We start from the raw sequence: 26,686 nt of genomic DNA on the forward strand, positions 1-26,686 counted from the left end.
AATAAAACAAAGCACTGGACCTAAGATAAATGTAATGTTAGGCAGTCCTGGCCTTTCACCACCATGCGGTCTTGAAAAACACATCATAAATTCTCTCATGGAAGCAGTTTTGTATCTATTCATCTGCATCCAAAGTGACAGGAGGAGCTTATAAGCTAAAATCCAATGGGATAAACAAAACAGAGTTCACTAGCAGGGAAGGGTCAGTGGTAAGTGTTTGATGTGAACTGACTACTAACCCAGACCCTTACATCTTAAGTGTTTTGGCATTTTATTTTATTGATTTAGATTTTTATTCATGAACATAATTTTTAAAAACTAAATAAAGCTAAAGACTCATGCTAACAGGCAGTGGTCCCCTGCTTCCATCCTTTTATTACTCCACGGCCCCTCCCCATCCCAGTCCCAAGGCAACTGCTTTTGACTCTTTCATCCATTTCTTCCATAGTTCTAAATACTGTGCTTATTTTCCTATCTCTTGGTTCATCAACCTGACACAATATTTACTGACTTCTGTTAAATGAGGGTCTTCCGCCCTCCCTTCCCCTTCCTCCTGGTATAATAGTTTCACATTTTTTCCGTTTCATTCACATTCATTGTTTTCACTATTACTGCCAGTAGGTATTGCTTACTCATGAGCCAAGTATGTTTTCTTTCTTGTACAACATTTTTCTTGAAGGTAATAATTGTTTTCATTCTTTCATTGTTTTATTTGAGTCTATTGTTGAAAATTCCTGTATCCTCCAATAGCTTTGCAAAACACCTCTCTAGACAGTTTTCCACATGACTGAACCTGTTGGTTCCAGTTTTCCCCACTGGTGTCATTCTTCCTGGAGCCCTTTGTCCTCCTGCTCATCTGAACTGGTTGTTTCCTAGGCCTGCTGCCCAGATGTTGCTGTCATCCTAGGAAGTCTATTAACCTCTCCTCTGTGCATTGGATTGCACGTAACAGAACACTTGGGCTCACACCAGCTCAGACGATGAGGATACATATAATCTCGTATTACAGGAACCTCAGGAAGGGTGGGCTTCAGCTCGTCTTCTATGCAGTTCTCCAGGCTTTGTCTTCCTGCCCTGCTGGTTTCATCATCAGACTAGCAGCAAGATGGCTGCAGCTCTTTTGGGCATCGCATCCAGAATTGACGATGTCGGAAGGAAGAAGAGGGACCAGCTTTTCCTGTGACTCTTTCTTAGGAGCAAGGGAACTTTTCTTAGATACCCACTAGCTTCTCCTCAGTGTCCTATCTTATTTTCAGGATTGAATCACATGATCATTCTTAAACCAATTCCTAGAAGTAAGAATGGAAGGGATAACTTTGATCAGCCTAGACTAATTGGGGTCAACATTTGGAGCTGGATATGAGGACACTGCTCCCTGAGATAAATGGTCAGGGAGTTAATTCCTTTATAAATCAGGGTTTTCTTAGAGGTGGAATAGATTTTGGATAGGCTACTAATAATATCAACTAAAGAAGGTAAAGTTTTTAAGATTTTGCATGAATGAAAATGTCTCCCTACCTTCACACTTGATTTATAATTTAGCTAGGGCTAGAATTTTAGGTTGAAAATAATTTTCACTCAGAAACTTGAAGCATTCCTCCATTGCCTGCTTACTTCCAATATTATCCCTGACTGTATCTGTGCTTCATCCTTTACCTCTGACCTAATTCCTCTTCTGTCTAGATTAGAGGCCATTGGTCATCAGTAAAACGCCCCAGTGACCTTCTGGGTGACTTCCAAGATACTATGCTTATCTATTTCCTTTGGTGTGGTAGATAAAGCAATGGACCAGCAGTAAGAAGCCTGCGTTTTAGTCTCTTCCAGTCCATAAGATGTTGGAAAAATCTCCTAACCTCATCCATCTCTAAATTTTTATGAATCTATCCTAAAAGTGACTTCAGAAACTGTTTGATCAGCACACATCTCTTTAATACCTGTCTAGAGGAGTTTTGCTTTAAAACAGTTTTGCTAAGTTTCCCTGTAACAAACAGAAACTTGAATGATTACTTTCACTGACTCTAAGCAGTGTCAGATAAGCTTTTCAGTAATACCTGTTTAAGAAATTGGTCATAGCTTACAAGTAGGGTCCTCACTAAGAACTTTTATTTGAAGCTGTAAAGAAATGAGTCATTTTACCATCTGCTCTGCGACCTGGCTCTCTCCACCTCCATGTTTCCTTTGTACACGCACACACGCCTCCCTCTCTCTTTCTCTCTCTTTTCTCCCTCTTCTTCCCTCTCTCTCCCATGGAAGAGTGGTGAAAGATAGTCTTGAAGTAGAACGTAACTATAAAAATAGCTCCTTCAGGTGATTATGGAAGAGTGGTTACATTATTTACCTTGATGCTGTAAGAACTACCATAATTAGTACTAAAGTAGAGACCAGCATATGATGACAAATTCAGCAGTTGTTTGTACTGAGTTATGTTAATGAGATTTTTGGGAGCAATATCATATTTTATATAATTTAACTATATTTAAGAAACATTTCTTAGCCAGCTATATTATATATACTACATCTTATATGTATATAAAGCAAAAAAAAAGGAAAAAGCCGTCAGCAAAGCAGTGTTTAAATGAGGGGGTTTTGTGGCATTTAGTAGGCTTTCAGAAAAGGATGGATGGATGGATGGATGGATGGGTGGATGGATGGATGGATGGGTGGATGGATGGGTAGATGGATAGGTGGATAATGAATGGATAGATGGACTGACAGATGAATTAATCTCTTTTTTAGAAAGGTCAGTGTGGAGGCTAGATTATAGAGGAGAGGCTGGAGGTGGAGAAATCAGTTAGGACTAACCCAGTTGAAGTGATAAAGGCAATACTTGTCTTTGAGATGAAAAGAATTGGCTTTTTTGATACGCCACTGCTGTTCACTTCAGTTTGGGTCTTGTGAGCATTGAAAGGTAACAAAAAACTATCCAGGTTAGCAGGTACTGGTTTCTACCTGCTTCTTTCCTAGTCTTTTCCCACCCACTTTGTCACCTGTTCTTTGTGTTCCTTAAGTTTTATTTGGAGGCAAAAGGTATTCTTAGTGCTTTGTAATGTGAGTTTTAGTCTACGTATTTCTGAGAGTGTCAGCCTTCTTTTCACCTCCCACCTCTAGCACCCACCCTTAGAAAGGTATTATTTGTCTGTTGCTGAATTCTTAGAGGAGATTAAAGAAAATTCCATTATCCTTTTTCTCCGTTGTGTTCAGTCTTTTGGCTTTTTAGCTTTTAGCTGGATAAAAGAATAAAGCATACACATTTATCCAATGAAATAATATATGAGAAAAGCTCCTGATAAACTTATAATAAGTATACTAGGGTCTCAGAAGTCATTGTGAATCTGGTTCATCTTGGACATTTTTGCAATACCGTGCAATTATATTGAATTTTGTAATACAAGCTGCATAATCCCGAGCTGCTTTAGGTTTATCAAAGATTAAACTGTATGCAGCTGTTGGGGAAGAATTTGTTCTCTACCCTTCTTGGTTCTTTGGCTGGTCTAATAATCAAATTAACATAAGACAGATTAACAGGAGAAAACCAAATTTAATTATGTGTCTACGGGGGCCTCATAAGAATATGAGGGCAAGTCAGGCAGTTGAGGCTTCTTTGCCATCCTGAGCTAAGGAATGGGATAGGAGACTGGGCATCAAAGGGGAGGACGGTAATTCACAGGGAAATAAGAAAAACAGATATTTGGTAATTAGATGTTTGTCTTGCCCTATACATAGGTCATTCAGATAAACGTTATCTGTGGTAACAGTCTGTCTCTGAGCCAGGGCCCCCCCTACCTCCATCTAAATTCTTTCAGGCCGTTGAAGGGGGAGCTAAAAAGCCTTTCCTGAGCCTGTGGGGCCTCCCCTGTCTTCAGCCCCAGACACTCTGCACGCCAGAGTGGCACATCTTGGGAAGGCTTGTTCTGAATCCCTTCACAGTCTTGTCTTTGTCTTATTGTACTTCATCACATCCCAATTCTTTAGAAGTTTTAACTTCATGTATATGTACTGTGTGGTAGACTGTTCCCCAGGAAGCAGATTCTGAGGTTTACATGCCGGAGTTTATTGGGGAGTGCTCTCACGATCAACGCTGGGTTACAGTTATAAGGCTTCAGCCCACGCTGCAGAGAGCTCTGACGGGGGTTGGTCCTTCAGAGTTACCTCAACTTCGGGTGAGAGAGCCAGGCCTTATACCTTTTATTAGTTATCTACTGTTGCGTAATAAATTACCCCCCAAAACATAGCAGCTTAGCACAGCAAATATTTATTATCTCATAATTTCTGTGGAGCAGGAATCCAGGGGCAGCTCAGCTGAACACCTCTGCCTCACAGTCTCTCACAGGCTACATCATGGTATCGGCCAGGGCAGCAGTCGCTTCAGGGTTTGACTGGGGCAATCCACTTCCCAGCCCACTCACATGCTGTTGGCAGACCTCAGAATAGCCACTTCCAAGTTCACTCACGTGGCTGTTGGTAGGCTTCCAGGCCCTCACTGACTTGTTGGCCAGAGACATCAGTTTCTTTCCATGGGACCTCCATAGGGCAGCCCACAATATGACCACTGGCTTCCCTCAGAGCAGACAAGCCAGAAAGAAAGTGAGAGTGCCCAAGACAGGCCACAGTCTTTCATGATGTAATCTCAAAAGTGACATGCCATAATTTTTGTCATATTCTATTCATTAGAAGCAAGTCCTTTGAACCAGCACACACTCAAGGAGAGGGAGTGACACAAGGGCTTGAACACTAGGAGGCAGGGAACTTTGGTGGCCATCTTAGAGGCTGCCTGCAAACCCCCATAGCAACCAGTCACTGGACGCAGGTTTCCCAAGATGGGACGCGACCTTGGGTGAAGCAGTTCTCTTCAGCTGAGGACGTTCCCAAAGAGAACACACCGCTGAGCGTTGCAGGCTTAACAGCCTTCCTGACAGTTGGGGCAGTAAACCCTTCAGTCCTGAGTGGGATTTGGGTGGTACCAGACAGCATCCACTTCAATATGTGTAGCTCTTAGTTAATAGGATGTTTAATAAGCCAGAATTTCTCGGTCTTGTTATTTAAACTGTGCAACATGTAATATTTCCTTATCTGTTTTTGTGGTTTTGTTTCTAGCACTCTTAGAAACATCTTTTATATATGTTAATTTACAGAGTGTATTACAAGACTGGTGCATATATTCTTCCACTGGAAAACACTTTTTTTTTTAAATCTATTTTTAAAGGAGAAATTGTATTGTACCATGTATCAGAATCACTCTTTTTTTGATATAGAAGGTCAGTGGAAATTTTTCAGCAAACAGCATAAAACTAAATACTTCTTAGCTTACAATGAGTAATTGTTAAAAACCATTTTAACTGAGCTAAAAGATAGATTCTAAATGCAAAAGCATTTTCAAAGCAGTATTTACCCTTTTCTAGATATGTAGTATTGATAAAAGGAGCTAACAAGGGATTAGGAACAATGGATTTCTTTTTCAGATTATAAATTTTAATTGAATAAAGTTATAAGAATTGTATGTTGTCTTTAATCCTCTAATTTCTTTCAACTTTCAAGCATGGTTTTCTTTCTCTCTCTCTCTCTCTCTCTCTCTTTTAACTCTATTTTTTAGGTGAAGAAGACCAGGTTCCTGATTTTGTCACCTTTCTTTATCAAATAACCAGAGGAGTTGCAGCAAGGAGTTATGGACTCAATGTGGCTAAACTAGCAGATGTTCCTGGAGAAATTTTAAAGAAAGCAGCTAGCAAATCAAAAGAGCTGGAAGGATTAGTAAATATGAAAAGGTCAGAATGATTGTGCTGCATTTTTTGATTTATAATGAAATCTTCCAAGTTGTCCCAGGAAGAGGATTGTCCTGTAAATGAACATCAGAACTTCCTTCAAGTGTCTCTTCAAGTATTGTGAAACATTTAATTACAATAAAATGAAAACAGCTCTTACCAAAGCTCACGTGAATTCACTCATGCCTCTCTAGTCAGGTCTTTATTAAGTTGATAAATTGGTCCTTTTAATCATTTTTCTAAAGAATTAACTCCTTAATATGTACCAACACATTCGTTGCCTAAAATATTCGTTTATGCAAAAAATTACTAATGGAAACCTCAATATATAAAATGTTTAGAGTACTTCTTTTATTCATATATTGCATTCAGATATGCAGTAGTTGCATTCAGAAATGAAGAATTCTGTCAGGACAGGAATGAAAATAATAATATCACATAACTAGGTGATTAGAGTCAGTATCCACACGTCACTTACTTTGTGGATTTGTTTGTGACAAAGTTTTCATTCTAACCGACTTCTCCATCATCTAGGAACGCTTTTGTGAATGCACTCACTTTTTACCCTGGATAGCCAGCAAGTATATAGTCAGTATATATACTAATCTTCATATAAACTTGAGACATACTTTGGAAGGAAGATATTCCTAGGAAAATATCATACTAATAAATAATAAATTATAGCCTTTTTTCCCCAAATATAAGATTATATTATAAAACAACATAAGCTCCTCACCTACCTCCTACCCCACTCCTTCTCTGCTTGGAGAGTCTGATCGGCCTGGGGCAGGACATGATTGCCCTGGTCCATAACCATATGACCAGGAGTGAACAGGCTGTTAGTCCAATAGAACATCTTGGCTGACCACTATACTGTAAGAATATGTTTTAGTTCTGGAAATCATCCCCTATTTAAATATTGAGATCTTAACACCTAATATTAGTTAAGCACTTGCCAACTTGTATACTGACGTACAGTTGTGCAACCAACTTCTCTTTCTCCTCTTCCTGCCTCTGTGGTTCTGCCTTGCACTCCACACTTTGCAGTGGTAAATGGTGGTGAACCAGGTCCAAAGTGCTGGAATACTATAAAAGACATGTCGTTTCCTCTGTTGACTTTCTCTTCTGGATCCTTTCCTCAATGCCAAGTTAGAAACAAATGTTATAATCAGTGACCGCTTGTTTCTAGTTATTTGTAACATAATAGATTAACATAAAATTTTTCTAGAGAGAAAAGTAATCATCTGTGAGAGTTTAAAAATAAGCTTAGCCCGTAGTTCTTTGGGCTGATTTAAATCCTCTCTTGTTGTCTTCTTATTTTTCTTTTTCCCTAAAGAAACTAGAATAAAACTTTACTACAAAAGATACATAAGCACGATGGTGATAAAATATGAGAGTTTATACATGTTGCTGCTATATAGCCTATAAAGCAAGAGCAGTGAAATTCACAGGTTATTTATAAATATTTTAACTCTTCCGACTAATGTATGACATTTTGAAATCTAGAAAGTTATCTTAAAAAGACAGAATTATAGAAAGAGGCTGCACTGGGATGGAATCTGATGATTTATCAGGATACACTGCATTTATTGTTTTTCCTTTTCACTAAAAGCGCCTGTCACATCGATTCCATTGGCGAGATCAAAGAAAGCAAACTGAATCCAGTGCATTCATGTGGGTTTGGTAATAGCTAATATTTATTGAATGCTTGCTGTGTGCACCAGCAAGTCTGGGCAGTCAGTCCTTTGCAGCAGCCTAGACACTGTGCCAGTTACTGTTCTTATTGCTTTACATACATTAACTCATTCCTTACGACAGCCTTGTGAGATAGGTACTGCTGTCATCCCCATGTTATAGTTGGGGAAAATGAGGCCAGGTGGGGGTAGGAAGCTGACCAGGAAACCAGGGTCACGCAGCTAGTTGGTGCTGGAGCAGTGATTGGAACTCATATACTCCCTCTTCAGACCCTAAGTAGGTCTCTGTTATGTTGGCATTTTACTCTTTCCATAGCCTGCATTATATTATTAAATCAATTTTACTTTTCATCCTGTGAGCACACATAGCCTCTGGCTGAGTTAGAAGAGGGAGGAAGCTGGGCTTTCCCCTCCCCGGAGTCAGAGAGCTGATCCACAGCTTTGGTCTCTTGATTATAATAGCAGCACTGAAAAACTTGTTTCTCAGGAAGGCTGATGCTTCCTGACATAGCTTCCCAACCACAGCTTCCCAATCACCTTGCCTGTGAGTCTAATGTTACAGACTTTTCATAGCTTTCCATGAAATGTACTGGCCTCTAACAATTTCATTTATAAAAGAAATAGTATTTTATTTTCTCTCCAGGAAAAGGCTAAAGTGTTTTGCGAAGTTATGGACGATAAATGATGCAAATGGTTTGCAAAAGTGGATGGATGAGTTCAAACTGGAAGAAATTACAGACTTCTCTTCCTGATGAAAATGAAGACTGCGTTTTGGAACCAAAAAATAAAGAATTAAAAATACCAACTGTATAAAACAACTCTCTAGTAACAACCCATCTTTGTGTGACCTGAGCATAAAACCTGACCGTGGTATATTCCTTTTAGAAACAGGGAGGCCTTTTGTGTAGAAAGTCTGTTTCAGGTTCCTGCCATCCTTTTAAAAGTATAAACACTTTTGAATATTAAGATTTCTATCATGTCATTAGAAAATCTCATGGATGGTAAGATTCAAATAAAATCAGAAACTTCTAAGTAAAACCTGGAGTGGTAGAATATATAGTTCATGAACTTTTAGAGTGATATAAAAATTTAATGCATAATTTTATTTGTTTCAGTTCAGATAATTTGCAGCTGGTTGAAATGTCTTGCAGGAATATACATTTTCATTCGAACTAAAATAATTTTATAATGCCGCCAGTTTATTCACTGTAAGCATAAGAATTTTTGAAGAGAAATAGAAGGTATTATCAGGCTTTTAGAAACTAGAGCACAGAAAGAGTAAGGTCATATGAAATTTGAAAAGCTAAATATTGTCATAGTTTTAAGCAATTTGAAGGTTGTTGGATTAAATTATTTGTCATTCATTCAAGTAATAAACATGTGATGAATACTTGCTATAATATATGATTTTTTTTCATGTTGAATTTGGGGGTTCTCAACTATTTGGGACATTTGTTACTTTTTAGGTTTAATTGTGGAACCAAGGTTGCTGCCTCTCCCAAGTACACAGAACTGAGCTTTCCCATTTTGGACCTTTCTGCTAATTGATGTAGCAAATGTATGGTCTTCCCGGTATTGAACCTTATAGCCATGTTGATTCATAACAATGCTACCTCCCTGCATGTTTAGGGTGACAGTGCTCAGCTTTGTCCCTGAGCTTTTTATAGCACTTACAACCTGGCTTCTCATATCTATTCTTTTTGTTTCTAAATATATGATCTTGCACAAAGGCTTTCCATCCTGTTTCCCACTCGGTTTTCATTCCTACTCAGTGAAATGCCTTCACTTGATGGCCACATTTCTAATTTCTTCTTTAGATTCTTTCTTTCTTTTTTTTTTTTTTTTTAGCTGCACTGCGCAGCTTGCGGGATCTTAGTTCCCCGACCAGGGATGGAACCTGTGCCCCTTGCAGTGGAAGTGCGGAGTCTTAACCACTGGACCGCCAGGGAAGGTCCCTTTAGATCATTTCTTACAATGGCCCTAACAGTGAGCCCTGGACACAGTCAATTAAGTCTCCCCAAGTTGATGACGAGCGGTTGGTTGCTATACTTTTGGGTCACTCACGCTTTAGCCCTGTGATTCCCCACCTTTATGGAGTTAGAATATGATGTAGTCTGATTCCTCCATCCTTCCAGAAATATTAACATACAGTGAAATTCTCAAACATATCTCCAAATAGAATTAGTTGGGATTTACTCTTTAAATTTTAAAAATAACACTTTTTAAGCAATGTTTCAATACTCCATAAGACCATAAATGTTTTATATTAACAGAGGTAGTGCTGTAACCTTACTGGCAGGCCAGCAGAAAACGGAGATGAATCCAGGAATGTCACGCTCATGCCTGAGGGAGCTGCAGGGACCAGCAATCACAGGTCATATCCAAGTGGATAGTTGGGGCTATCTCTGGCTTGCCCAGGCCAGTGTCAACATTCAAGCAGGTAAGAGTTTCAGGAGCAGTGTGTCCAGGGAGTGACGGTCCACAGTGTCTGGCAAGTGACAATGTGGAATATTACAAGGTAGATTCTCTAACATAAAGCAGGATATCAGCCAGCCAGCCAATTTGCAGGAGGTCAGGCCTGCTCCAAGTTTGGAAGAAGATCAGCATTGCCAAACTGCAATTCTAAGTGAGGCTCCTTCCCAGCCAGGGTGCTGAGGTGTTGAAGGGAAAGTTGTGTCAGAGTCCTAGACATGAAGATTGCACACATGCCATGGAGATTGGCAGGAAAGATGCCATTGATTGGGTATGTACTCCAGGTATCACACTTAAGGAGTGCTGCAATTCTAATATTAGATATAATGTCTTTGAGATCCTGATTTGATTTCCTTTAGTTATATACCTGGAAGTGGGATTGCTGGATGATATGGTAGTTCTATTTTTTATTTCTTGAGCAACCTCCATACTGTTTTCCATAAGGGCTGTACCAATTTACAGTCTCACCAACAGGGTACAAGGGTTCCCTTTTCTCCACACATTCACCAACACTTGTTACTGCTTGTCTTTTTGATAATAGCCATCCAAAGGGGTGTGAGCTGATATCTCGTTGTGGTTTTATTTGCATTTCTCTGATGATTGTAGTCAGTTCTATAACGTTTTTATCACCCTAAAATCTGTTCTCATTAGCAGTTACTCTCCATTCCTCCCCCAAATCCCCAGTCCTAGACAGTCACTAACCTGCTTTCTGTCTCTATAGATTTGCTATTTTGGACATTTCATATGAATGGAATTATACAATATGTGGTCCTTGGTGTCTGGCTTCTTTCATTTAGCTTACTGTTTTCAAGGTTCATCCATGTTGTAGCAGGTAGCAGTACTTCATTCTTTTTCATTACTGAAAACTATTCCATTACATGTATATACCACATTTTGTTGATCCGTTCATCAGCTGATACACATTTGGTCTCTTTCCATTTTTTGGCTATGATGAATAGTTCTACTGTGAACATTTATGTACAGATTTTTATGTGGCAAGCCACAAGATTTTTTTTTTTAATTTTATTTATTTATTTATGGCTGTGTTGGGTCTTCATTTCTGTGCGAGGGCTTTCTCTAGTTGCGGCAAGTGGGGGCCACTCTTCAACGCGGTGCACGGGGCCTCTCACTATCGCGGCCTCTCTTGTTGCGGAGGAGCACAGGCTCCAGACGCGCAGGCTCAGTAATTGTGGCTCACGGGCCTAGTTGCTCAGCGGCATGTGGGATCTTCCCAGACCAAGGCTCGAACCAGTGTCCCCTGCATTGGCAGGCAGATTCTCAACCACTGCGCCACCAGGGAAGCCCCCACAAGATTTTTTTTTAGAGCTCCCCCCGATAATTCTAAAGTGCAGTCTGGTTTGTGAACCACTAGTCTCATAGATTACAAGTGACTAAACAATACTTTTCATTGGATTGACAGTCATTTGGTTTCTCTCCTCTGTTTAATCTATCATTTAGACAAAGCATGGCATACTGTAGAACCCCAATAAATATTTGTTGAAATAGAAAAGAAAAACCAAACCCTTTCATATTAGAAATCCAACGAAATGACTCTTCGTTTCATAATCAAGATACTATTTCACTAGGGATTCAAGATCCATGTAGAAGTATACTATATCTTAAAACAAAAAAATTAAAATTTCTTCTGCCAATTTGTCCAAGTTAGAGCCTGTTGTCTTGGTGGTAGTGGTAAGGTAGCTGGTGAAATAGTGCTCACTGCATGAATTCCAGAGTAAAGACTAGATTGAATCCAATGTGGTCTACAAATTATTGTAGAGCTTTACTAAGTTCCAAGATCAGTATTAATTACTGCTGTGCCAAGTAATTATAAAAGTGTCATTTGATGTTTCACGCTAAGAACATGGGTGGAGAGCAAAAAGAAATTGGATTAATACCATCTGCGGTTTTTAACTTTGTAATTACCATCAATTCCTCTTTGGAACATTGTGGTTAGTATAGATTATTATCGTTAGGTTTATTAATGTTCAAAGAGGTATTACCATTAGCGAGATATCCATTCTGGTTTGCCTGGGATGAATCTGGGACATTCTGGTCTACACCTGTTTTCCTGGTGTACTTGTTAAGAGCCTCTTTCACTCAAAAGTGTCCTGTTCTGAATAATAAATTACGTGGTTACCCTAGTTTTAGGTGCTAATTCATGGACACACTTACCGACTTGACGGATTTTTAATGTCGTCTTTAAAAATTGATTTTTTTAACCCACTGTATGAACTGCTTTTTATCTGAACGATCTGCCAGTTGTTTTTTGCTTGTTTATAATAAATGCTTTACATTGTGGCATTTAGAAACTACCACTCTGGTAATTGGCATGTTAGGGCTTTACTACCTAATCTGTTTTTGAGACTAAATCCCCAGAGATAACTTTGTCATCGGCCTCGTCTCCATGAAGATGGTGAAGAGTGTGCACCTATATGATCATGAGACACATAGCAGGGCTGTCGTCTGGCAGAAATAATTATTGATCTCAGGACGAAGAACCCTTTTCTCTAGTTGTTTTGTCCTTTGCTCAAATCATCTTTTCATTGCCTTTGACTGTATCCTTTTTCTTTTTAACATTCAGAACAGTCATTTTATTTTCTACATCAGAAATATTATGTGCCATTTTAACCTCCTTTTCAGGCTCATGCTCCTTTTTTTTAAAACCTTACTTCCATGAAGCTCCTTCATTGGATGTAGGGATGTCCCGCCCTCTATCAGAATCACCTAAGGAGGTTTTATTCTATTTTATTTTTTAAAATTTTATTGAAGTATAGTTGATTTACAATGTTATGTTAATTTCTGCTGTACAGCGAAACGATTCAGTTATACATATTTATATTCTTTTTCATATTCTTTTCCATTATGGTTTATCACAGGATATTGAATATAGTTCCCTGTGCTACACAGTAGGACCTTGTTGTTTATCCATCCTATATATAATAGTTTGCATCTGCTAATCCCAAACTCCCATCCTTCCCTCCCCTATCCCTCCCTCCCCCTTGGCAACCTCAAGTCTATTCTCTTTATCTGTGAGTCTATTTCTGTTTCATAGATATGTTCATTTGTGTCGTATTTTAGATTCCACATATAAGTGATATCATATGGTATCTGTCTGTCTCTTTCTGACTTAACTTTGCTTGGTATGATAATCTCTAGGTCCATCCATGTTGCTGCAGATGACATTGTTTCATTCTTTTTTAAGGCTGAGTAATATTCTGTTGTGTATATATACATATATATATATATACACACACACACACAGACAGACACATATATATATACACAATTATACACACACACACACATACACATACACACCACATCTTCTTTGTCCATTCATCGATGGACATTCAGGTTGTTTCCATGTCTTGGCTATTTTAAATAGTACTATTGTGAACATAGGGGTGTATGTATCTTTTTAAATTATAGTTTTGTCTGGATATATGCCCAGGAGTGGGATTGCTGGATCATATGGTAACTCTATTTTTAGTTTTCTGAGGAACCTCGATACTGTTTTCCAATAGTGCCTGTACCAGTTTACACTCCCACCAACAGTGTAGGAGGGTTCCCATTTCTCCACACTTCCTCCAGCATTTATTATTTGTAGACATTTTGATGATGGCCATTCTGACTGGTGTGAGGTGGTACCTCATTGTAGTTTCAGAATCACCTAAGGAGGTTTTAAATACAGATTTCTAGGCCTCACTTTAGCTCTGCTGAATCTGAGTCTTTGAGGTTGGTACACAAGAATATCAGTCAATGTTACTTTTTGTCCTCATCTCTTCTTCCCATTTTCTCTCTCCTTTCCTTTTCTCACTTCTCCCTACATGATTAGTCGTCTTATCTCCAAAGAGATTTGCTAAAACTCATATTCCTCGGATCATAACACTTCTCCAGGATTCTGTCTGGTTCAGTAACTCTGGTATGGAACCCAGGGAACTTTTTTTTTTTTGGATAGACTTTATTTTTTAGAGCAGTTTTAGGTTCACAGCAGAATTGAGGAGAAACTACAGAGACTTCCCGTGTACCCTCTGCCCACACAAGCACAGCCTCCACCACTGTCAGCATCCCCCACTAGAGCAGTACATTTGTCACAATCGATGACCCTTCATTGTCACATCATTATCACTCAAAGCCCGTGGTATATATACTAGGGTTCATTCTTGGCATTGTACATTATATGGATTTGGACAAGTGTTTAGTGGCACGTAGCCACCATTATCGTATCATATAAAATAGTTTCACTGCCCTAAAAATCCTCTAACTGCTTATTCATCCCTTTTTCTTCTCTAACCCCTGGTAACCACTGCTCTTTTTACCACCTTTGTTTTACAGTTTTGTCTTTTCCATTGCCTCTGTCATTTAGTTGGGATCATGCAGTATGTAGCCTTTTCAGATTGGCTCCTTTCACCTAGTAATATGTGTTTGTTTCCTCCATGTCTTTTCATGGCTTGATAGCTCATATTTTTAGCACTGAATAATATTTCATTGTCTGTTTTTATTACAGTTTATCCATTCAACTTACAAAGGACCTTGTAATTGCTTCCAAGTTTTGGTAATTACGAATAAAGCTGCTATAAATATCTGTGTGCAAGTTTTTGTGCGGACACAGTTTTGGGTAAATACCAAGGAGTGTGATTGCTGGGTTGTATGGTAAGAGTAAGTTTAGTTTTGTAAAAAGTTGCCAAACTCTCTTCCGAAATGACTGTGCCGTTTTGCATTCCCACCAGCAATGAAGGAGAGTTCCTGGTGTTCCACATCCTCACCAGCATTTGGTGTTCTCAGTATTTTGGATTTGGGCCATTCTAATAGGTGTGTAGGTTTATTGTGATTTTAATTTGCAATTCCCTAGTGACATACGATGCTAAGCATCTTTTCATATGCTTATTTGCCATATGTATCAATATATCTTTGGTAAGCTGTCTGTATAGGCCTTCTGCCTGTTTTTTTAATTGCAAGGTTCATTTTCTTATTGTTGCATTTTAAGAATTCTTTGTATTTTTTTAATAACAGTCCTTTATCAGATGTGTCTTTTGCAGGTATTTTCTCCCAGTCTATGGCTTGTTTTCTCATTCTCTTGACAGTGTCTTTTGCAGAGAGAAGTTTTTTTAAATTTTGATGAAATCCAGCTTATCAACTATTTCTTTCATGGATCGTGCCTTTGGTGTTATATCTAAACAGTCATTGCCATACCCAAGGTCATCTAGATCTTCTCTGTTATCCTTTAAGAGATTTATAGTTTTGCATTTTACATGTAGGTCTGTGATCCATTCTGAGTTAATTTTTGTGACAAGTGTAAGGTCTGTATCCAGATTCATTTTTTAAAATAGACTTTATTTTTAGAGGAGTTTTTGGTTCACAGCAAAATTGAGTGGAAAGTACCAAGAGGAAAGTTTATTTTTGAAATGAGTCTCATAAGTGATCTTGATGCAGATAGTTAAAGAATTGAGTTATGAGAAGCATGGTCATAATGCCTTCAAATTCTTATTCATAAGAAGTCAGTTCTGCAAATAATGGTGGGCCTTTAATTTCTCCAAACTCCTTGCATTTCTTTGTAACAGAATATTAGGCAAAAGAAACACATAAAGTTGCATTTTTGTGTTATGAAACTTAAAGGAGTGTCCATAAAGAGCATGCATGATGCCTCAAACTGTTCGTAAGCTCTCTGATATAATGGTACTTTATATTCTAAGTAACATTCCAGCCAATGTAGAGCATAATCAGGAAAGGAGATAATGAAAATCTTTCCAAGCATCAGCTCTGCTTCATGACCTTGAGCACTATAATTTTCTAGTGAACAGTAGCTTTGATATTATTAGTACACAAGCTAAGTTCTAAAATATTCTTTCACTGTAGGCACAAAAACAAGATGACCTTAGAAAAGAGTTGTTGATGGAACCAAAAATAAACTCTCACTTTGTAAGCAACAGGCTTACAGGTCCCTGTGTAAATTAATGCTGGTCAGCAGTGGTTTAACAAACCTTCAGTATTAGAAGCTCCAGAACAATCACTCCTATGTCAGATAGAAACCTTGAGTGAGGTTTGAATAAAAAAGTTATTGAGTTAGTGTTCTCTTGCAGTGAGAAAATGCAATTCCTTATTTATAGGAAGGAGCAAGTTGAAAATGTAACTTTTCTACGGAGGAAAGTACCAGAGACTTCAAGGCATCTTATTTAAATGTAAAAACTACATTTATTAGTAGCAGGTGAGTGTAGGTAGCCAATTGCAAGACATCTTACTATATTCAATTTAGCTACTGGCCTCAAAACAGAAGAAATAAAATGTTACGTAAATGTCTAACCACAGTTAAGATATTTTTTCGACTAAAATGATTCCTTCAGAACAGCAATTTATCATAAATTCATTGATCTGTGTTTAAGTGAATAACTGCAAACTTAGTTAATAGTGATAGATTCTATTTTAAGTTGCAAGAACAGAAAGACACTAGAGGATACATTGAAAGTAAGGAAAAGAGAAACAGCAGCCTAACTTGGGCTTATGGAAGAGGAGAAATTTGAATGATTTTCAGAATATAGCATATACAGTTCTATTTCTGTTGTTTAGTTATTTCATCAGCAACAGGGTTCGTTTTCTCCCTATGTGGCAGCTGTTCCACCATTGTAGTGAATCAGCTTTTCTCTGTTTTTGCTGCCTCTGCCATTACTGACTTTGTACTCTGTTTCTCTTTTTTTTCTGGCCTCTGCATTTCCGTCACTTATGCTTACTACCTTCTCTCCAGGGGTCTCTGTTTCTGCCCCCACTACCATTTTCTTACTTCCTTTTTTCTTCAGATGCCCTAAGAAGGCAGACTTGATTGGTTCAGTTTATCATGGTTGTTCCTGTTGGGTAGCTTGTCTTGGGCCACCACATGAGCAGCTGGTTGGCCTGGAGAGTAGCAACCCCAAGATCAAGCATCTACTCTGCTTAGTCAGTTCTGTCCAGAATGGCAGCTTCACTTTACCCAGCTTCACTTTACTATGAGCTTGGCAGCAACTTTGGGCACCAGTACAAGTGATTGATCTGATTTCATGAAAGTGCTGGAGGTTTGTGCAATATGTGAATACACTGGAAATCAGCCTTCTAGAAACAAAAAACCTCACTGGTTCAGCCTGGTTGGAGGAGTATTCCGACATACTCATCTGAATTAGTGAAATACCTGAAGTACAGAACATTTTGCACTATCTGTTTATAGATTCAGTAACATCTTAAAATTGAAAAGGAGACTATAACTAAAGGAAAGATAAAAATATCTGATCAGAAATACCATATGGTATCATTTATATGTGGAATCTAAAATATACTAATGAACTTATTTAAGAAACAGAAACAGACTCACAGACATAGAAAACAAACTTATGGTTACCAAAGGGGAAAGGGGGTGGGGGAGGGATAAATTAGGAGTTTGGGATTAGCAGATATAAGCTACTATATATAAAATAAACAACAAGGTCCTACTGTATAGCACAGGGAACTATAATATCCTATAATAAACCATAATGGAAAAGAATATGAAAAAGAATATATATATGCATATGTATATGTGTTTTTTATATATATATATAGAACTGAATCACTTTGCTGTACATCAGAAACTAATCCCACATTGCAAATCAACTATACTTCAATAAAAATAAACAAATACATATGTATAAAGTAGATGACTAATAAGAACCTGCTGTATAAAAAATAAATTAAATAAAATTTAAAATAAATAAATGTATAACTAAAAATATCTGGTAGGTATGGAGAAACATAAGTGTTTTCATTACTACACAATAAACTTGATGAAATGTTAGTGTGTTCATGAAGAGTTAAGATCTTTAAATGATGAATCCAGAGTTAATGTTGAAATGTATATAGCATGACATGGAAAAGCTTTTTACATTTCTTCGGGAACGGAATAAAACTAGATACTGGTGGGAATACATGTACTAATGATAATGGCAGATCCTTATACTCTTAAGGTATTTAGGATTAAATCTCTGTTGAATGGGTTATAGAAAGAAATCCTGATGAAATACAAATAGGAGTGTGTTCTCTCCTTAGTAAATAAAAACCCTCTCAAATCCCATGACTCTAGCAGGCAGCCTAAAGATACTTCTGGATAAAAATATAAGGAAAATATGACAGTGAGTCTAGTACTTTTTGGTTCCTAACTGAGTTCTAAATTTCTGTGCCCTGCCATTTAGTATCTTCAAACAAGTCATATAAAATATCTCTGGAACTTGATTTTCTCCTCTGTAAAATTTTAATCAGTATAGTAACAAGTGACTCACTTAGCTTATTCGTAGGATTGTTCTAAGGGTCAAGTAGAAATGCATAAGGAAGAGCTCTATAATTATAACATGCCTGATAAATATCAAATACTGTTACAAATGACATGCTTGTTGTTTTGAGTATGACTGATAGAGATGACTAAATGGCCCAAGTTAGAAATCCCACAATACTGGCATTGAATGTATTATGAACATACCTGGGGAGACTTAATTCAGTCTAATTTTGGATAGCCTCTAAAATAGTTTTAAAACTTCTCTCACCCAGAATCAGGAGATTCAAACACAAATTGTTTCTATGAGAAATCCTCAAGGATTTTTTCCTGGGGCAAGGTTCCGAATTCTTTCATTGCTTTGAATAGGGTTGTGACAGTCCTAGAGCCTACTGAAAGCAAATGAAGGGTAGATATGGAATTTCCTTCATTGAGAAAATTCTTAAGTTTTCTAACTCCCCTTTTACTCTCCCCTCCCTTTGTTTTCCTCTAGCAAGAGACTGGTTTATCCATTTTCTAACTCCTTATGATGATAATTAATATTGTTTGAGTGATTATGCTAAGCACTGAGCTGAGTGCTTTAGATATTTCCTATTTAACCTTTGTAACAACCTCTGAGGTAATATCTCCATTTTTCAAATAAGGAAATACAGGCTTGGAGGGGAACTAAGTAACTTGCCTGTAATCATACATAACTGAGTTCTGAGCACTGAGTTAAAGAGTCAATATTCAAACAAAGGCAGTTGAGCCCAAAGTCCTCATATTTAATAATGATACTTGTATGTTAACATTTTACAGCTATGAATTTTCCTCTAAATACAGCTTTAGGTATAATCCCATAAATTTTGATATTTTCATTGTAGTTAATTTCCAAACATGATATAAGTGCAGTTTTTATTTCTTCTTTGGTCTAAAGTTGAGACAGTTTTAAAATCATCAAGTAGTTGGGGTTGTTTTGGCCAAGTTCTTAGTTGCAGACAATACCTTTCCTTTGCAGTTCACAAAAGATAATTACTAGACACCAGATGTTCTACTATAACTGCTGCAGAGAAACCACATTCCAAGACAAAACCTGCCTGAGGAGGCATGTGATCTTCACTTTACAAAGTCAATTCTGCTAAGTCTCACACAACTATGTCTTGTTGGCGAAAGGTAGTCCATACATAACTTTAGCTTCAAGGGAATGGGAGAAATCCCTTTGGTCTTTGGCCTTCCAGCTCTTTTCTAGAGGAGGAAATACGACAGATGAGTTGAAGTTATATTGATTGAGCCAACCTGCAGCATCTGCTTTTGTTATTAATTCTGAGGGGTTTTTATCATCATGGTCTGAAAATATCAGTTTGAACTGAGTGGGTCTATTTATATGAGGATGTTTTTAAATAAATATATTGGAAAATTTTTGGAGATTTGTGGCAATTTGAAAAAACTTATAAATCAAGTAGCCTAGAGATATTGAAAAAGTAAGAAAAAGGGATGTTATCCATGTATAAAATATATGCAGACACTAGTCTATTTTATCATTTATTACCATAAAATGTACACAAATCTACTATAAAAAGTTAAAATTTACCAAAATTTAGACATGCAAACACAGGCCATATGGCACCATCTGCAGATGAGAGAAATGTAAGCAAACATAAAGATGCAGTATTAAGTCATAATTGCATAAAATTAACTGTAGTACATACTACTATAATAATTTTGTAGCCACCTCCTGTAGCTGTTGCAGTGAGCTCAAGAGTTGTGAGTATCCACTTAAAATGCTGTGTGACGCTAGTCGTCTCTGTGTGAGCAGTTTGTTTCTCCAGTAAATTGTGTGTCACAGTAAAAAGTGATCTCTTGTGGTTCTTGCATGTTTTTTACCTTGTTTAATGCAATACCACAAACTTTGAAAAACACCATGGGACCATACAAAGTGCTGTTAGTGACACTGGAAGTGCTCACAAGAAGCAGAGAAAAGTCATGACATTACAAGAAAAAGTTGAATTGCTTGGTATGTATTATAGATTGAGGTCTGCAGCTGTGGTTACCTGCCATTTCAAGATAAATGAGTTCAGGGTAAGACACACTGTAAAAAAAAGAAAAGGAAATTCATGAAGCCGTTAGTGCAGCTACACCAGAAGACACAAAAACCTTGCACTTTTTGCAAAATACATTTTTAGCTCGTATTGAAAATGCAGCTTTTATGTGGGTGCAGGATTGCTATAAAAAAGGCATATCTATAGACTAATATGATTTGAGAAAAAGTGGAGTCATTATATGCCAAGTTAAAGCAAAAGGAATGTAAAGGATCTAAAACTGGAGAATTTAATACCAGCAAGGGCTGATTTGGTAGTTACAGAGGTTTGGCTTAAAAAATGTCAAGTAACAGGAGAAGCAGCTTCTGTTGACCAAGAGGCAGAAGACAAGTTCCCAGATGCCATTATGAAAATTATTAAGGAGAAATGATATCTGCCTGAACAGGTGTTTAATGCAGATGAAAGTGCCTTATTCTGGGGGAAATAAATTCCACCAAGAGCACTTATTAGTAAGGAAGAGGAGCGTGCGGCAGGATTTAAGGCAGGAAGAGATAGGCTAACTACTGTTTTGTGAAAATACAGTCAGGTTTATGACCAAGACTGCCCTTACCTATAAAGCTGCTGACCCCTGGACCTTAATGGGCAAAGATAAACAAGAGCTGTCAGTCTTTTGGTTGTGCAACAAGAAGACCTGGACAACAGAACACTTTTTGTGGATTGATTCCAACAATGCTCTGTCCCTGAAGTCAGGAAATACCTTGCCAGTAAAGGACTGCCTTTTAAAGTTCTTTTCATATTGGAAAATGTCCTTGGCCACCCAGAACCCCATGAGTTCAATACTGAAGACATCAAAGTGATCTGCTTGCCCCCAAACACATCTCTAACTCAGCCTCTAGATTAGGGGGTCATAAGGACCTTTAAGACTCATTATGCATGGTCCTCTATGGAAAGAATTGTCAGTGCTATGGAAGAGAACCCAGATACAGAAAACATCATGAAAGTCTGAAGTGATTACACCATTGAAGATGCCATCATAGTTAGAGAAAAAGCTGTGAAAGCCATGAAGCCCAAAGCAATAAATTCCTGCTGGAGAAAACTGTCCAGATGTTTGCATGACCTCACAGGTTTTACAACAAAGACAGTCAAGGAAATCATGAAAGAGATTGTGGATATGGCAAAAAAAAAAAAAAAAAAAAAAAAAAGATGGAGGGTGAAGTGTTTCAAGATATGAACCTTGGAAAAATTCAAGAGCTGGTAGACAGCAAACTAGAGAAATGAACAGAAGACAACCTGATGGAGATGGGTGCTTCCAAACCAGTGCCAGATGATGAGGAAGATGATGTAGAGGAAGCAGCGCCACAAAACATATTGACATTAGACAATCTGGCAGAAGAGTTTTGATTATACAAGACTGCTTTTGACTTCTTTCACGACACAGACCCTTCTATGATATGGACACTGAAACAAAAGCAAATGGTGGAAAAAGGATTGGTGTTGTATAGAAACATTCTTTAGATGCATGAGAAAGCAAAAAAGTCAGACAGATTACTGTGTGTTTCCATGAAGTTACACTGAATGCGCTTGCCTCTCCTGCCTCCTTTTCCACCTGTGCCACCCCTCAGACAGCAAGACAAAGCCCTCCTCTTCTTCCTCTCCTCAGCCTACTCAATGTGAAGATGACAAGGATGAAGACCTTTATGATGACTCACCTCCACTTAATGAATAGTAAGGAATCATTGTGCCATGCAGTTAATAAACTTATCTGTTGTGTATGTTTGTGTATCTTTGTGTGGAAATCTAGTAACTACGGCAAGAATTATATGAGATGTTTTTGTGTCATCATGATCATCTTCACTGCCTAAATATTCATGTTGTAGAACACCGTGTGCAAGACTTGCATTGAAGCGGATAGCCTCTCTTTCCATAGGCATAAGGTGAGTGATATTTAATATAAAATTAATAATGTGTTAGCTTTCTTACTGTTTTATAACTTTGCTGTCAAAAAAAATTACCATACAGTATTCCTCTCTTTTGTAACTGAAGAAACCGCATATCAGACTATCATCACAAGTAAGTGGTTTTTTAAAAAAATTATAGTTGATTTACAGTATTAGTTTCAGGCATATAACATAGTGGTTTGTTGTTTTTGTAGATTATACTCCACTTAAAGTTATTACAGGGACTTCCCAGGCAGTCCAGTTGTTGAGCTTCTGTGCTTCCAACATAGGGGACATTGGTTGGATCTGTGGTCAGGGAACTAGGATCCCACATGCTGCATGGTGTGGCCAAAAAGTAAAGTTACTACAGAATAATGGCTTTATTTCCCTGTACTGTACAATATATCCCTGTTGCTTATTTGTTTTTTACATAGTAGTTTGTATCACTTAATCCCCTACCCGTATCTTGTTCCTCCCCGCTTCCCTGTCCCCACTGGTAGCCACTAGTTTGTTCCTGTATCTGTGAGTCTGTTTTGTTATATTCATTCGTTTTATTTTTTAGATTCCACATACAAGTGATAACATAGAGTATTTGTCTTCCTGTGACTTATTTTACTAAGCATAATACCCTCTAGGTCCATGCACGTTGTTGCAAACGGCAGGATATCATTCTTTTTCTAATGGCTGCGTAGTATTCCATTTTTTATATATATCACATCTTCTTTATCCATTCATCTGTTGGTGGACACTTAGTTTGCTTCCATATCTTGGCTATTATAAATAATGCTGTTATGAACATTGGAGTGCATGTATCTTTTTGAATTAGTGTTTTCGTTTTCTTTGGATATATTCCCAGGAGTGGAGTTACTGGGTCATAATGGTAGTTCTATTTTTAGTTTCTTGAGAAGACACCTTACTGTTTTCCATAGTGGCTGTACCAATTTACATTCCCACCAAAAGTATATAGGGCCCCCTTTTTTCCACTTCCTTTCCAACACTTGTTATTTGCAGACTTTGATGATAGCAATTCTGACTAGGTTTGAAGTGACATTCATTGTGGTTTTGATTTGCATTTCTCTGATGATTAGCGATGTTGAGCATCTTTTCATGTCCCTGTTGGCCATATGTATATCTTCTTTGGAAAAATGTCTATTCAGATCCTCTTCCCATTTTTTAGTTTTTTTTTTTTATATTGAGTTGTATGAGCTGTTTATGTATTTTGGATATTAACCCCTTATTGGCTGCATCATTTGCAAATATTTTCTTCCAATCAGTAGGTTGTCTTTTCGTTTTGTCGATGGTGTCCTATGCTGTGCAAAAGTTTTTAAGTTTAATTAGGTCCCATTTGTTTATTTTTGCTTTTGTTTCTTTTGCGTTAGGAGACAGATCTAAAAAAAGATATTGCTACTATTTATGTCAAAGAGTGTTCTGCCTATGTTCTCTTTTAGGACTTGTATGGCTTCAGGTCTTACGTTTAGGTCTTTAAAAAAGTAAGTGTGGGGCTTCCCTGGTGGTGCAGTGGTTGAGAGTCCGCCTGCCGATGCAGGGACACAGGTTCGTGCCCTGCTCCAGGAGGATCCCACATGCCACGGAGTGGCTAGGCCCGTGAGCCATGGCCGCTGAGCCTGTGCGTCCAGAGACTGTGCTCCACAACGGGAGAGGCCACAACAGTGAGAGGCCCGTGTACTGAAAAAAAAAAAACAGGAAGTGTATGTGTGTGGTTTGTTTTTTTGTTTGTTTTAATGTAGCAGTGTTTCCAGTACTGTATTATGAATATGATTGTAAGCTGTATGCCATAAAAATTTTATGATCATTCATTAGTGTATAGGCTAGGCTACTGTGAAGCAATTGTATCAGTTACACTAGGCTACCATAAAATAATCATATTGCTGCTTCCTCATTATCAATGCATGATTGTTACATCTGTAAATAAATGTGAATTTCTCTTTAACATTTTCTTTTCATTTTTCATGTCTAGTGTTAGTAATACATGTAGCATCTATAGTGTTTTGTATCATATAAGACAACATTGATATAGGTACTGACAGATGACTCATCTTGTAAGCAGATGTAAACTTATAGTATCAATAAATACAATACAGTACTGTAAATGTATTTTCTCTTCCTTATGATTTTCTTAGTAACATTTTCTTTTCTGTAGCTCACTTTATTGTAAGAATGCAGTATATAATACATATACCATGCAGAATATGTGCTAATTGGCTGTTTATTTTATCAGTACGGTTTCCAGTCAACAGTAGGCTATGAGGAGTTTAGTTTTGGGGAAGTCAAAAGTTATATGTGAATTTTCAACTGCCTGGGGTGACAGTGCCCATAACCCTTGCATTGTTCAAGGGTCAATTGTATTTAGCTTTTCTTCAAAGAATTATAAAAATCATAGTCTAGGGGCTTCCCTCGTGGCACAGTGGTTGAGAGTCCGCCTGCCGATGCAGGGGACACGGATTCGTGCCCGGGTCCGGGAAGATCCCACATGCCGCGGAGTGGCTGGACCCTGAGCCTGCGTGTCCGGAGCCTGTGCTCCGCAACGGGAGAGGCCACAACAGTGAGAGGCCTGCGTACCGCAAAAAAAAAAAAAAAAAAAATTATAGTCTATTTGGTATCTACACTTGCCACGTATGTTTGTATTTATCTCTTTCTTTAAGTGAAAATAATGCTTATCTCCAGCTTTTTCATACCAAAACTTTTCTATGAGTTCTTTATTGTAATGCAGCAGCTTAGTTAGATTATAGTTTAACAATATTTTTTACAAAGGTTTCATTGGTTATTGTATTTCCTGAATTCTTGCATATATGGACATAGTTTATTTTGCACGTATAAATGAATGGAAGCTTGGCTTTTTAGGATCTCATTGTTTCATTCAAGCACCATAGACTTTGCATCCTTGCCTTTTGGTATCTAATGTTGCTGAAGAAGAATATGCAGTCAGCCTTATTTTCCTTTAGGATGACATTTTTCCTGTGCATAGATACTTGTATGATTTTTTCTTTATCCTTGAAGTTCATCAGTATAACCAGAATTTGTTTCATTAATGACCATATTCTATTATTTTTTTAAACATGTTGATCCCTTTCATTCTGCATGTTCCAGCTTTCCTTTCACATGGAAAATTTTTCTTCTATATATTTGAGCATATTTTTTTTTGTTTCATGCCCTGTTATCTTCTTTAGAAAACTCAGTTACCATATGTTGACTCTTTATCGTTTTCTGTATGGTTACTCATTTAATAATAACGTTCAAATCTGTATCCTCATCTATTATTTCTTATCCTCCATTACTATCCCCTTCTCTTTACTTTTGTTTTTTCAGATGCTAAGACAGCATAGGACACATTTTCCCCTAAAAGTTTATCAAATTGTCTGGAGGAATTCTTCAGATGTATATTCTGCTTTTATCTTTTTGTGTTATAACCCTTTTCTTAATTATAAAAATTATTTTTGCATGGATCATATACAATTTTTTTTATCTTCGAATTGAGGCAATTCTATGTAGAACTCCTCTTTGCCCAATATAATAAAAGTAATAATGCTTCTGCCTTTTTCTTTATGTTTTCATCCTATAATCTTTATGCAATCATTCAATTATGTTCCGGGCAGGCAGGCAGGGAGGAGTGACATTAGGCAGCAAGAAATCAGCCAACCCACTTCAGGTATGCTGTCTCCAAATATATAATCACATAGTTATTGCATCTTCCATCACTATCTAGTTTGGGGTCTATCTAGTTTGGCATAACGGGGAGAGGATTCTAACAATCCCAGATTTCTCATGTCCATCTCACTTCAGAGTGCAGGACAGTGTGAGGTCCTGCCTCTCGCAAGCCGTTTGTTTGGAAAGTCTGGTCTTACCTATTTCTGTACAGTCATCTTTGTTCTGGTAGAGCTAGTTTCATCATCTCCTCACCTTCCTCCCTGGTTAGGAAACCAGATAGGGGGAAATAAAAATGACATGGCTGACAGACAAAATCATATATATATATATATATATATACACACACACACATATATATCAAGTACAGAAAGAAACAAAACCAATATATGTTGTTAGAAGGGCTCCCATGGAAAAGGACAATAGGGGCTTCTGTAGTGATGATAATATTCTTTCTTGAGATGATGCTAGTTACATGGGTGTGTTTATTTAATTCATTTTGTGTGTGTAGTATACTTCAGTAAGAAAGTTTTGTTTTTAATAATATGCTGAAAGGTCATTCTTCAAATGCTTCACTGTAGGCTGGTGTGAAGGTGTGTGCTTACTACCCCTGCTGTGTTTATCCACACCCTCAATCTAGCTATATCCAATGTAAGCATTGTTGAGAGGGCTCACCATATTTTCCCCTCCCTCCCTACACCTGTATCCTTGAGATAAGACTAGATGTATGTCAAATTTCTGCATCCTCCTTCAGTTTTTTTAATCCCAATTTTACTGTATTTGACAAACATTCTTCAGAGTCTATTCAATGGGATTATGGCTGCACTGATTTCATTATAGATATTTCCTTCTTCACGTTTGGCCCTGTTTGTTATTT

General features: G+C 37.7%; 1 protein-coding gene across 3 annotated transcripts in view; it reads left to right on the plus strand.

Moving 5' to 3' along the window:
* Positions 1-8,847, plus strand: part of MSH3 (mutS homolog 3) — a 181,068-nt gene extending 172,221 nt beyond the window's left edge. For all 3 annotated transcript variants that reach the window (XM_067731131.1, XM_067731132.1, XM_067731133.1), the window contains exons 23-24: positions 5,591-5,762; positions 8,097-8,847. In XM_067731131.1, the coding sequence (XP_067587232.1) occupies positions 5,591-5,762; positions 8,097-8,205 (281 nt within the window). In that variant the 3' untranslated portion in view covers positions 8,206-8,847. The remainder of the gene's footprint in view (positions 1-5,590; positions 5,763-8,096) is intronic.
* Positions 8,848-26,686: the final 17,839 nt, after the last annotated feature.

The sequence above is a fragment of the Pseudorca crassidens genome, chromosome 3 (assembly GCF_039906515.1).
Source record: "Pseudorca crassidens isolate mPseCra1 chromosome 3, mPseCra1.hap1, whole genome shotgun sequence".
In the NCBI taxonomy this organism is placed as follows: Eukaryota; Metazoa; Chordata; class Mammalia; order Artiodactyla; family Delphinidae; genus Pseudorca; species Pseudorca crassidens.